The sequence below is a fragment of the Mustela lutreola genome, chromosome 5 (genome assembly GCF_030435805.1).
Source record: "Mustela lutreola isolate mMusLut2 chromosome 5, mMusLut2.pri, whole genome shotgun sequence".
Taxonomy (NCBI): domain Eukaryota; kingdom Metazoa; phylum Chordata; class Mammalia; order Carnivora; family Mustelidae; genus Mustela; species Mustela lutreola.
The window spans coordinates 145,167,144-145,181,485 of record NC_081294.1 but is presented as its reverse complement, the minus strand read 5'-3'; the positions used below and the strand labels follow the sequence as shown (position 1 = coordinate 145,181,485).

The window sequence follows — 14,342 nt, the reverse complement described above, 5'->3', positions numbered from 1 at the left end:
GGATATCCATTCATACCTATATTTAAGGAATAAATCTACATAGTAAAAGGCTCACTACATAAAACTTGTGAGTTCACCAAGAAAAATCTAGCTTTGTTTTATTTTGCTTTGTTTTGTTTTGTTTTGTTTTTACTTAGGGCATCAAAAACATTTACTTCTATACCAATGACAATTTTATCCAAGGATCAACAATTTACTTCCCCAAAATTCATCAACATCCAATGGAAAGGGCTGTCTACACAATCCCATGTTTTAAAGAGCCAATTTAGGGCAGTAAATGGGAATATGTGATGAACAAACTGGAGAAGTTGTGTAGAAGTGTTCTTCCATATAATTCATTAACAATGGTGGTAGCAAGGAGATTGCTTCTTCTAAAATCTTGGGGGAAAACCCTAACATTGTAATGCTCATGGAAAGTTGGGTGTGAGTCTTAAAACAGGGGAATATAATTTTTCTTAAAATAACTCTCATGCTCCACATAAAAAACCATCTAATCCAACCTAGAGAAATCTGCCAAGCACTGTAACTGGCTTCATACACTATAGTTCTCAATGCTTTATACTCACATAGGCCAGAAACTCTAAAAATAACTCCACTCATTACATGATGATTTTCAACCCAACACTTCGGGCTGATGAAATGCATGACATGTTGTATATAAAGAAATCCCGTCCTCTAAGTTACATGGTTCAAATAACAACTCACGAAACAATCTACGCAACATCAAAGTGCAGTTGGAGGGTGCAAGTGAAGACTACTATTAGCTATAAATCCACAAAAACTGAAACTACTCCAGGCAAATCAAGCAAATATAAAGCAACTGAATTAAAAAGACAACTACAATAAAGAAAAAGAAAAAAACTTTTAAAAGCCAGGTAAAAATTTCAGTTAAAATCATATAATTCTACCTATTTTGAGTATTTTTAGTAACTAAAACTATCAATCATAGTTCTTAAAACTGCCTAAAACTGACTAAAGAAGCAGTGACTACCAGAAAAGATTAAGTGAAATCACCTTGTCAAGAGGTCAGTCAAGATAAAAAAATTAATAAAATAAGAGGTCAGAAAAATAGCTTGGAAAACTATATATACTTTAAAAGTATTTTATAAGTTTTGAAAAATACTAAATTTTAAGCCTTTGTAAGGATTCAAAAATTACCCTAAAATGCTGTAGTTAATAGAGAAAGGTAGTAATCATTCTTAACAAAGATCAATATAAAGTACAATTTAAAGATTTATATGGTGTCTTATACAGTGATTTCTTTTTTAAAAAGGCAATAATAATGGATTAAAAATTTGCAAAATTTTATTTTTAACTGAAAATATTACTGTAAGATGATTTTAACTCATTTTTTAGGAAACCATTACACATTATTATTACTATTTCTTTTCTATCATACCTAGGAAGTCATTTGATAGTAGGTGTCTTAGATTACAAATGAGCTAACTTGTGTTTAAATCCAAAAATTCAGTAATACAAGATAAAAAGAAATCAAACTTTTGTTCAGTATTTCAAAATATTTTCTGCATAGTTTCCCCAAACATTCATCAGCATTCTCATTATGACTAGCATTAAAGCTTTTAAGAAGAGTCTAATCCAGGTTAACAATAAAAAAAGAAAGTATGAAAACAATCAGAAATAACCATTCATATATCACACGTATAGACACATATATAACAAGCTTATTTTTATATCACAAGTTTAGTTCTTCCTTACAACTTGACACTTGATACAGCACACTCTAGGAGTCATAAATAAAGAACAAAGCAAAGCCCCTCTTCTTGCCAATATGCGACTCCAACTGCGGTAGATTTAAGTTAGATATAAACATATATTACATACATGCCTCTAATACTATGTAAGATGTTAGTAAATATTTTCCCAAGAGGGTAGGGAAAATTTAATCTCTGAAATTAAAAGTTCTTGCCACCAAAAAAGATTTAAATAGCCCTAGTTAGAAAAATATGTTCCTGAAAGTATAGTTGTATTATATGCTATTTCATTTCTTTCCATGTGAAAATTTCAATACAACTAATCACAGTCAATAAACCTTTTAGATGAATGTTGAAAAATCTAACCTTACCCAGAGTGATTACAAGTAAAAATGGATGCTATGCCAAAATTACATGCACCTCTTTCAGAATTTGGGCTTCAGAGTCATTGAAATCTGTATCAACAGTCCAATGGCATTTTTTCACAGACAGAGAACAAACAATCCTGCAATTTGGAAGGAGCCATAAAAGACCCCAAAGAGCCAAAGCAACTTTTAGAAACAAAAACAAAGAGGGAGTATGAAATCAGAGTACATTGCAAAGCTATAGTTATCGAAACAGTATGGTATTGGCATAAAAACACACAAATATATCTATGGAACAGAACAGGGCTCCCAAATAAACCCACACATGCATGACCAAATGATTTCTGATTTCTGACAAAGGAGCCAAAAATATGGGGAAAGGGGAAAGAGGGGAAAGGACAGTTTCTTCAACAAATGATGCTGGGGAAAGCTTCAACCACATGCAGAAGAATGAAACTGGACGACCATCTTATGCCACACACAAAAACTAATTCCAAATGGATTAAAGACTTGCATAAAAGAAATGAAACCCATAAAACTAGGGGAAAAAAGGTGGTAAGTTCTTTGACATCAATCTTAGCAATGGTTTTTTAAATCAGGCACCAAAAGCACAAGTAACAGAAGTAAATATAAACCAGGGGGACTACATCGAACTAAAAAGTTTCTGCACAACAGAGGAAACCATCAACAAAATGAAAAGGCAACCTATGGAACGGGAGAAAATATTTGCAAATCATATATCAGATAAGGGGTTAATAACAAAAATATATAAAGAACTCATATAATTCATAGAAAAAAACCAAAACCCACAAACAATTTGATTTAAAAATGGGGGAAAATGTACAGAGGACCTGAATAGACATTTTTCTAAAACATAGAGAGGGCCAACAGGTGCATGAGAAGATGATTGCTATCACTCATCATCAGGGAAATACAAATCAAAACCACAAAGAGATATAAGACATCATCTCACACCTGTCAGAATGCCTAGTATTAAAAAGACAAGAAATAACAAGGGCTGACATGGAAAACGAGGGGGAACCCTCGTGCACTGTTGGCAGGAATGTGAAGTGGTGCAGCCACTATGGGAAAGAGTATGGAGGCTCCTTAGGAAGTAAAAAATAGAACTATCATATGGTCTAGTATTTCCATTTCTGGATATTTAGCCAAAGAAAACAAACGGATTAACTTGAAAAGATATATCTCTATGTTCACTATAGCATTATTTACAACAGCCAAGGTAGGGTAATAACCTAAACAGCCATCAAAGGATAACTGAAATGGATTATTAGTAAGCCATTTAAAAAAAAGACTGAAATCTTGTCATTTCTGACAACATGGATGGACCTGGAAGGCATAATGCTCAGTGAAATAAGTCACAAAGAGAAAGATAAGTATCATTTGATATCATTTTTATGTGGAATCCTTAAAAAAAAAAACCACAAAAAAAAACCAAGCTCATAGATATAGTGTATAGACTGGCAGTTGCTGGAGGCAGAGGGTGAATGGTGGGCAAAAGGAAGAAACTACCAGTTATAAAATAAAGTCTGGGGATGTAAAATAAAACATGGTGACTATAGTTAATAATTCTGCAAAACTGCAAATACTGCATATTGGAAAGATGTTAAAGAAGTGTATCTTAAAATTTCTCATTATAAGAAAAAAAATTTCATAGATATGTAGGGATGTTGACTGGACTTATTGTGTGGTGATTATTTTGCAATGTATATAAAGACTAAATTATTATGGTGAACACCTGAAGCTAATATAATTTTATACTCCAATTGTACTCTAATACCAAAAAATCCAGGCAATTAGTAGAACACTTAAATCAAAATAGCTGAATTCAAATTTAGCTAAATTTGAATATATTTAGCTAAAAAATATATTTAGTTTCCTTATTCTGTTATAGTATTCTAGGAAATAAATTAATTCAATCTCAACTACCTGATGATCATTATTTTTGTTACTTATTAAAAACTATAAAGTTTATGTACAGGATTGCATATTGATTTGAGCGCCCTCTATTAGAGATCTACACCTATCTATAAATTAATGAAAAGACTACTGCCCCGATCAGGTGCAATAATTTCTTTCCATTTTATAAAAAAGAACTTCTAACCTCACTCAACAACTAATCACATTTCAAACAATGGATCTGAAAAAATGTTTTAGAGGCACATTTTTTAAAACAAATACACTATGAAACCTTGCTTTTAATGGAGTCAGTGAATTTTTCTTTTTTATTTGTTTTATGGTTATTTGGTTTACTTCCTTCTTCTGGGCAAGTTTAGTATGCCAATCTTATTATTCAGATAGTCATAAATCTTCTGAAAACTTCACCTGGTCTTATCAGTGGAAGACATCATAACTAGCACCATGAAACAACAGTACTAAATTTTAACACTGTTCATTAACAGTTCCATTTTCCTGAGTTTGCGTTTGTTCTTTGGCATTGGCTTAGGATATAATCCATTCTTCAGAAGGTGTTCCTTGCTGAGGCGAATTTGAGCACCGTGCTGAAGCTGGAAAGAGCATAAAGCTTGAAGAGGACGAAGCAAAGTCTGTGAAGATAAAAAAAAAGATACTAAAATAGTGTCTAACAAATCACAATATTGTATCTAGTCTTTTCTTCATAAATAGGGATTATTATGTTTCTTTTTACCATCATTGGTTTTTGACTACAAAAAGTAATAGACACTCTACTAAATATGTGAAGATTTCCAAATATAAATTTCTTTTAATTCATACCTTACATAGCACTAAGGAATTCTGGTAAAAAGACGCAAGCATAGGAGCACTTGGGTGGCTCAGCGGGTTAAGCATCTGCCTTCAGCACAGGTCCTAATCTCAGGGTCCTGGGATTGAGTCTCACATTGGGCTCTCTGCTCAGTGGGGAGTCTGCTTCCCCCAACTCCCTTGTCCCTCTGCCTACTTGTGATCTCGCTCTGTCAAATAAATAAATAAAATCTTGAAAAAAAAAAAAAGACACAAGCATAGAGATGATAAAGTCCAAATTCAGTTTAGTTAACATATTCAAATATCCAAAAAAACTGTTACATTATAATAATTTGATGTGTAACAGTAAAAGAGACCTTTAGATACAAATTGTTTCTTTAAGATTTTATTTATTTATTTGAGAGAAAGAGAGAGGAGAGCATGAGAGGGGTAAGAATAGAGAGAGGGGGAGACACGCAGACTCCCCACTGCGCAGGGAGCCAGATCTGGGGCTTGATCCCATGACCCTGAGATCAGGACCTGAGCCAAAATCAACCACCGACTGAGCCACCCAGGCACCCCTTAATTCCCTTGATTCAGCTTCAGTCACAGACTGATGCATGTTTCCTGTTGCCTGAGAACAATTGGATGACAGCAGCAATGGGTAAGAGGTTTACTAATTCTCTCACATTGGTCCGGGGACCACAGCAAGTTAAATACCCTGGTATTTGGTACATTTGAAAATAATTCTAACTATATACGTACCTGTCTAAATCCAAATACCGACAGGGCCAGTCATATTACATAAACATGTACAGGGGTGGGGGGTGAACCCATATGATAACAAAGAATGATGGCCGTGAAAACACAACTAGAGCATAAGCCCAACCTCAAGTTTTTCAAGTTCAAAAATTTAAAAAAAAGAAAAAATCCCACTCTGTCACATGTTTAAAACATATTTTGAGTCAGATTCTTTCCTTGGGCCCGAGATCCCTGATCTAAATCTCCCAAGTAACAATAGCAAACTTGAGTAAGCAAACTCTTTTTTAGAAATAAAAGGAAAAAAGAAAGAAAATGGATAAATTTATCTACCAAAATGTCACAATGTCTGTGTAAAAATGTATCCTCCCTCATTCACAGAGAGTGGCAGCAAAGAGCTTAACATCAGCTCTCTACTTTGACACTGAACTCAGACACTGTGACAAGTCACCAGCATTTCCCTCTCCATATTTATTCTTTTCTTATTAAAAAAAAATCCAAAATGTTATTCCAGGTAGCAATGTACCCAGCTGGTAATGCTATCTGGCTACCGACACTCCGTGTAATGATATGTGTGTGTGTGTGGGGGGGGGGGGGGGTTCTGCGTGGGGCTTCCAGAGACACTCTTTAAAATGGGACAGACTCGACAGGCAGAGGCTCCTGCACTTTCCTCTTGCCTGGAACAGGACTGTGGGGGTGGGATAACTATCATGTGACTCCTAGGCAATAAACACAAAGATTAAAGTCAAACACATCCATTCGGTGATGGACAGAGAGACAGAAGTGATGCCCAGCCCTGGGCTGCTCACCTCACCGTCCTTATACCCAGGAGAAAAAGAAGCGTACATACATGGTCCAAGCACTGCAGGAGCCACTCTGTCACAGGCAACCCCATGTAATCCCTGACGTACACCAACGGGAAAGAGACAGACTTCTTGGAGAAACTCTGCACGCCATTAGTGTAGAAAGCCCCTTATATATGCTACCATGATTTCCTTTAAGTTGTTCAAATAAGAGAGGGAATGTGGAAATGACTATATATTTCTTTACAGAGTCAGCACAGACTGATTGGATCCTGAAACACCAACCCTAGAAAACAAACCAAGGACTACACAGACTGAGACAACTGAAGGTTCTGTTGCTATTTATGATATTTATCAGATTCTTGATGGACAGAACCCTAATATTCCTATTGGTAAGGGCCCCCCGATGTTTATCTCCTGAAAAGAAGATTCTACCTGTTTCCTGAGGTAACTAAGAGAAGGAGTTGTGGAGACAGATCTAGATGAGATCCCCATTCCATCTGTGTGGTACTCAGTAGGGCTGTTCACAAATGCACCAGTCCTCCATCCTTGAAATTATCACTTGCTTTGGTTAACGAAATGGGAGCATAAATACTGGTGTCACCTCTGGACAGAAGCTTTAAAGGAATGTCTGATTCACCAGCTCCCTTGACGCCTTCCTTGATGAGAGGAGAACGACGTATCTAAATGGTGCCTCCACCAGCCTAGGCCCCTAAGGGACTGTAGTAAGCACAAGCCCCCAGTGATCCCACAGCTCAGACAGTGTGACACACGCATAAACCGCTGTGGTGTGATGCCATTCTGATTTTGCAGTCGCATCTAGCCTATCCTGACTGGTGTAATCATCACTAGCTATGTGTCCCCAAGTAAGTCATACAACTTCTTGCCATTTTCTCCATCTGTAAAAGGAGGGAAATAACGTCAACCTTACAGGGTCATTATTCGGTTACGCTAAGGGGATGCATCCAATGTGTTGAGCACACTACATGGCAGTAAGTGACAAGGCTTCTGTATAAACAAACATTATACCCCCAGGCAATACGAGGCTACAGGAGAAACAGACTGGTTCAGAGGAACAATGAAAATCCAAAATCCTCCACTTTCAAAATAACTTCATTTCTAAAAGTTTACTTGGCGGGTGGGGGACAGGAATCAGTGTTTTATAAAAGCTTTTGTCAGCTGGTATAAAGTGACAGTTCTAAAGGGGCCATGACTGACCAGCTACTGCTGTCGAGCAGGGCTAAGGCACTTAGGCTGTGCACGAAGCTTTACCCCATTTAGCTATATAGGCTTATGAGGCAAAACTTCAGAAGTAGAAAACGTTTTACTATAAAAAAGATCCCTAAGCTCAAGACCTCCAAGGTGTGAAAAGCCCTGGTAAGTATTACAGTAGCTGAATGAAAACCACCAATTTTTAGCTCCAATTTTTTGTTAATTTATTGGCAAGAATCGGGGACAAGGAAGAACAAGGGGATTAATTCTTGAGTTCCTTGTGTTATGTAATTAATATACATTATTCCACTCAATTCTCACAACAGGACTAAGAGGTAACTATTTTGGGTACATTACAGGGAAGTAAACAAGCGCAAGGGGATTATGTGAATTGCTCATGGGCAAAAAGTGATGATGATAAGTGATGGAGGTTTCCTTCAAACCTGCTTCAAAGCTCACCCTGAGCCACTGTGAGTGTTTGAAAAGCTGCTCAGGAATAAAGAGTGAGGATGAGCCAGCAGACTAAGAATGTTCTTCTATGCCAAGTTCTTCATTTTGAGGAGCCCTACCTACCCACACAGAATAAAGCCAGCTGAAAAATTACGACTCTGCCCCACTATCTTAACATTTCATTAGGGGGCCCCTAATAAAAGGTTACTGGGGAAACATGTGTCATGGTTTTTCCCCCTCAGGAAAGAGAGAAAGCACCTATGTTCAGAACAGATAGTAACTGCATTTCTCAGAAGAATGAACTAATGTATTTTTTTTAAAAACTGTAGCTAGATTTGAACAGGCTAGACTTGGGATTCCCCCACTGAGAAAGCTAATTTTTTGCCAGCTGTAATAATAAGCAACTTGGGATGTTCCATTATGCATTTCTTCTGCTCATGCTCTAGCCAAGAATCTTATCAGCACCTCCCAACTCACGCATCTGATTGTCAAACACCATTTTTCCTCTCCTGGCTACTGAAGTATGACTACTTCTGACGATCAAAGCAAACAGAAAGAGAACTATAGGACCTCACTATTACTTTGGGATTTCGCATGCCATTTGACCCACAGACAACAATAACAAAAGATAGGAGGGATCCTGTCGCCATTCTGTATCCTGAATTTTGCCTGTTGTTGGATATTATACTCAGGGCATAAGACAAGCTTCCTGCTGGAATGGTACATTAACTAGTACCAGAATCATGTATCTGATGAAGCTGGGAAGGAAGGAGCAGTAGCAGCACTAGCAGTATTAGTACAAAAACTATCAAAACCCCTAGCCCCATCACATTACAATGACATTATTAAATCACCACCAACAATAATAAAGCTTCTGTTCAGAACTGAAGTAAAAGATCCAATTCCAATGCAGAAATAAGAGATGGAGGCCCATGGACAATTTTTTTCAGAACCCCAAAGAAGGAGAGGAAATAAAGTTCCAAATCCACAGCCAAAGAATATTACATTTTTCCCTCAAGATTGGAGCTTTTAATGGGTCCCTGGTCTGATGTCAGCTGGTTGCAGAGTTTTCAATCAACAAAAAGGAAAACACAGAGACTGTACAGAAAGCAAGTTTAAATAACAGTGCTCAGTTTCGTCTTTTTTTTTAAGATGCCTAAAAAGAGTATTTTATTTTTGCTCAAGAACATATAAACAAAACAGAAAAACAAGTAAAGGGGAATATAAAGTGCTTTGTTGGTAGCTAGATACATGAGAACAGGTGATAAGGTTAAAGCAGAGGGAGAAAAGTCAGAAAACACTCTGGTCATTTGGGAGAAAGATGTACAGTCCCTCAAGAAATTTTTTCTTCCTCAAAGAAAAGAGAACAGAGAAAGAGAAATTGCCTAGACCCAAAACAAATTCTACTTACAAAGACACACACACAAAAAAGCCTACCCAGGAAAGCCTACTTTTTTCATAAAAAGAAAAGCCTCCAACTCTGACACTTCCCATGGCTTAGGGTAGGGGAGAGGGAAAAAGCAAGTCAAGGCTTGCTTCTGGCATTCTTTTTTTTTAAAGGTGAGAGAAATTTTTTTTTTTTTAAGATTTTATTTATTTATTTGAGAGAGAGACAGTGAGAGAGAACATGAGCGAGGAGAAGGTCAGAGGGAGAAGCAGACTCCCCATGGAGCTGGGAGCCCGATGCGGGACTCGATCCCCGGACTCCAAGATCATGACCCGAGCCGAACCAACTGAGCCACCCAGGCGCCCTGCTTCTGGCATTCTTTAACTCTCCTTGCTCTGGACATCTTTGGTTCTTTCTCTTGGTAACCAATCCAGTTACTCTGACCTGAGCTTTTGTCCATTACTGAAATTTCCTTCACGGCTAAGGCACACTCTTGTAATAGTACTCAGAGTGCATAATGAGAGAGAGAGAGAAGACAGGGATGAGTACTGTGTGTGTGTGTAAGAGGAGTTATAAAACTCCATCTAACTATGCTCATTATCCTCTGACTCTTCTTCTTGAGTTTTATCAAAAATCTTCAGTGATTAAAAAACTCTAACAATTTAAGTCTTATTTTGCTGTTCTTTTTTCTTTTGCCTGAAGTGCAAAACATGTTCCAAAAGACGGAGATGTTTGTGAGCTCAATAAACATCGTTCTTTACTGATGATTATGAATTACATACAAAATCATCAGGCTTTCATGGAAATTAAATAAAATGATGATTGTAGGTTATAGCCTTTTCATATTCTGCAGGCATCTTTTTCTCAAAAAATTATCTTTTCTATACCCCAAGCAAGTAGTGATGAAGATAAACAAAAAGTTGGTACAACTTCTCAAATAAAAGCACCAATGCAAAAAAAGGGGGGCTGCTCTAAAATACTCTTTTAATTAGAAAGAAAAAAGCTGTGTACAAGAAACACAAAACGCTAAAAGAGAAATATAAAATAATAAAAGAAAAATCTAACCAAAACCCCTGTATTTAATGCTGTGCTACTTAAAAGCAATTTAGCTTATTACAAATGCTGTTTGCACAGCTTAGAATGAATATTTAAATAATGCAATCTGGATGCTAAACTAACACAGAAAAACACCAGAGGGGGAAAGAAGGTTATAAATGCACACAAATTTCTATCACCAGAAACATTCAATTTGACACCTGAGCTGCAAATTTAACGTTATGCATTCCTAAATTTTCTAGATAAAATCTAACCAAAACTGCTTCCTTCCATAAACTATATAACCTTCCAAAGACGTACCTCTTGTATGTAATTATTTTTCTCCAAAATGGAAAGAGCAGCAGCTGCACATTCCAGTGTAGAAAGGCACCTATTAGTTGGTTGTGTCCGAATTACATACTGACTAGAAATGCTAGTTTTTAACTGCACCTGAAATGAAAACAGAATTAACAGGATGTAATTTTTGTTTTAAATGAAAATTATAAAGTCTGTGTTTTAAATACTAATCTCCTTCCAAAATTGCCAGCTGGGAAGTGTTAAATGTATTGGGGTACAGTCAATGGCTCAGTCAGGTAAATGTCCAACTCTTGATTTCAGCTCAGGTCCTGCTCTCAGGATCATGAGATCAAGCCCCAGGTCTGGCTCCATGCTCAGCAGGGTGTCTGCTGGAGAGTCTCTCTCTCCCTCTCCTTTTGTTCCTCCCTCCTACCCCACTCACACTTTCCCTCTTTCTCTGTCTCTGTCTCTCTCCCTGAAATAAATAAATAAATCTGTAAAAAAAAAAAAAGAAAGAAAGAAAGAAATACTAAATGTATCAATATCTTCCATACATAACATCCTTTGGATATTGTTATTGTTAAATAGAAAAAGAGGATAGTTATACATATATATGACATTGAAAATATATACAGAATACATGCAAATCCCTACACATCGTAAGTACAAAGACAACCCTTTCCCAATGGGCACAAGCATGAAAAGACACCTCACAAAAGAAAATATAAAAAAGGCAAATAGGTACATGTAAAAGTGCTTAACATGACTGAACACAAATTAAAATCACAATAAGATAATATTTCACACTCCATAGAGAACAGTTAAAATCAAAAAGACTACCAACACCAAATGGAGAGAATATGAAGCAAAGGAAACTCATACATTGCAGTGGAAGTGAAAATAATTTAATCACTTTGGAGAACTGAGAGTTGGGGTTTTTTATTTTATTTTATGATTTAGTCTTCCAATATTTCTTAATATAAATTGACAGCTGTATGTCTGTGTGCGGTCAAGTAAGCATACACACACACACACACACACACACACACACACACATTTTATCTGAGTGAGACCTGAAAACTGACAGAGTCAGACATGAGAAAGGCAATAGAAAATCAAATGTCAACATTCTGGCCTTTTGATTCCTATTTTAATTAAATGAAACTCAAGTAATCTTACACTCATAAAACCATATTCCTAGCCCACACTCTACAGAATCACATTTCAAGATGCGTAGGTAGATGAGTATCTCAGTTTTTATTCATAAAATATGTTAGCATGTGGAATGAAGTAGTGGTGTCTAAGTGTTAACACACAGCAACTTAATAAAATCAGGTGTTCTCTCTCATTTTCTAACATCTCTGAAGTTCCATTAGTCTCTCATTTCTTTAAAGCACTAAAACTCCCTCATTCATGGAACCTTGTCCCGCAGTCCTCTTCTTTTAAGATTTTATTTATTTATTTGTCAGAGAGAGAGAACACAAATGGGGAAGCTGCAGAGAGAGGGAGAAGCAGACTCCGCTGAGCAGAGAGCCCAGTGCAGGACTCGACCCCAGAACCCAGGGATCACGACCTGAGCTGAGGGCAGACACTTCACCAACTAAACCCAGCCGCCTCTCTTCCTTTGTTTCTTATGCATCCCTGCCCCCATAATGAGAAAGAAATATGGTTCTTTTACTCTGAACGCATTTTATTCAAATAATTCTCTACAACTTGTATCCCTTCTATCTTCAGAAAGAGGAAGGAGGCAGGGCAAAAGGGGGAAGAAGGGGGAGAGAGGAAGGGAGAAAAGCAAAGTGGGCATCGTAAAAGATTTACTGTAGAATGTGTTTCATTTGGGGATAAATCCTTTAAAGCATATTTAATAATGTTTTAGAAATAATCATATTAAAATTATATTTCTATCAATGTAAAAGATGGAAAATAGAAGCAGAGAGGGAAAGAGATGGAAGAAAATGGTTCAGAAATGTGTAATGATAAAAAGAAAGCCTATGATTACATAACTGTAAGCATAATTCATGATGCTGATTAACTGTAATTACTAACAGCTTTGCTATGTCATCAGGTCAACCAGAAAACAGAGTACAGCCAGCTACTGCTTTCAGCACTCAAGTCCATCCCTAGAGAAACTGGTAATAAATATGTGATTACAACTAAAACTTCGGGAAACATGCCTAATTCACAGTGAGTGTTGTTTATTGGAAAATACTTGATTTCTGTTTTGTTTTGCTTATAGATTTATTTGAGAAAGAGAACAGGAGGAAGGATCAGAGGGAGAGAGAATCTTAAGCTGACTCCACACTGATTGCAGAACCCGATGGAGGGCCCAATCTCACAACACTGAGATCCCAACATGAGCTGAAAATAAGAGTCTGAGGCTTAACCAACTGTGCCACCCAGGCACCCTTGGAATAGATTCAATTTTTTAAAAAGAAGTTGGTAAAAAAAATAAAATAAAAATAAAATAATATTTAAAAAATAAAAAAGAAGTTTGTTCTTTCAGTGAGGAATTTTACTTTCTGCTGTGGCTCCGAGAGCTGTTTAAAATCTCAGAATTTGGAATTTACCAATGCTAGAAGACTTCAGAATGTCCTTCATAATCATCTCTCCAGGATTTATCCAGTAACCAGATCTACTAAAAGCATAAATAACTAAGATCTATCATATTATCAATATACATGTTATTAAAAGCATGTGAAGTGGATCTTTTCACAGGGTCTATTAAGCTTTTGTGCTGTATCACCTTCATCAGTCTTGATTCAGTGAGCAAATGAGCAGGAACAAAAAGAAATCCTGTTGATCCATCTTCCTGAGAAGTCACAGGCATCATAATAAATAACTTGTCAGAAAGTGCCTTGTCTTAAAAGTTCAAGAAAATCCAAGGCAAAAATGACCATTTAAGAATAGAAAAAATTAATATGTTACTGAAGTATAAGGCTCTATTGAAAGACCAGGATTATTATATCAAACCTGACAAAAGCTAATCAACTAATCTCATTCAAATCATTTCAATGCTCAGTTCCTCCTCAGCTACAAAAATCACATAGATGGACCTGATGTTGTTGGATCCTATCTTTTAGCAATCAATCCTAAGATTATATATAATATATAGTATTAACCATAATTACATATCAGAACATAATTAATGAGTCATATAATTGTTATAATATTGATATATAATTATTATATAGGAATGCAATTTTCAAAGAATGCTTCAGTAATTTTGATATTTTTAGAAGCTGGATCTCTTTGGATTTAAGTAGTTTGACTGCTCTTGACATAACTTCTCTTATAGGAAAAGGAAAATCAATGGTTGGCTTAGAATCCTACTGGTACGGATTGTGAGCCTATAATACAACTCCCATTTTAGAAACAGCCAGCTTTTGCAGATCTTATTTCTAGAGTTAGCATTAGATCTTTTCCATTGATTCTCTGAACTGGCTAAAATTTGAAATCCTAGAAACTCTTTTGTTACAAGGCCTTTCTTTCTTCTTTTCCATCAAACCTTAAATATATATTTAATATACAAGAATACTAGGTAACAGTCTGATGACGACAACCACTGTTAGATCCCTTTAAAAAGGGTGGTTTCAAATGTCTCCTT

The 14,342-nt window shown here is 36.3% G+C and overlaps 1 protein-coding gene across 2 annotated transcripts in view; it reads right to left on the bottom strand.

Annotated features, from left to right (window-relative positions):
- Window positions 1-2,155: 2,155 nt before the first annotated feature.
- The window catches only part of DTWD2 (DTW domain containing 2), a 102,733-nt gene continuing 90,546 nt past the window's right edge, over window positions 2,156-14,342 (bottom strand). The window contains exons 5-6 of one of the 2 annotated variants that reach the window (XM_059175801.1): window positions 10,763-10,891; window positions 2,156-4,641 (exon numbers count right to left, since the gene is read on the bottom strand). In XM_059175801.1, the coding sequence (XP_059031784.1) occupies window positions 4,471-4,641; window positions 10,763-10,891 (300 nt within the window). In that variant the 3' untranslated portion in view covers window positions 2,156-4,470. The remainder of the gene's footprint in view (window positions 4,642-10,762; window positions 10,892-14,342) is intronic. The other variant, XM_059175802.1, reaches the window with a different exon arrangement.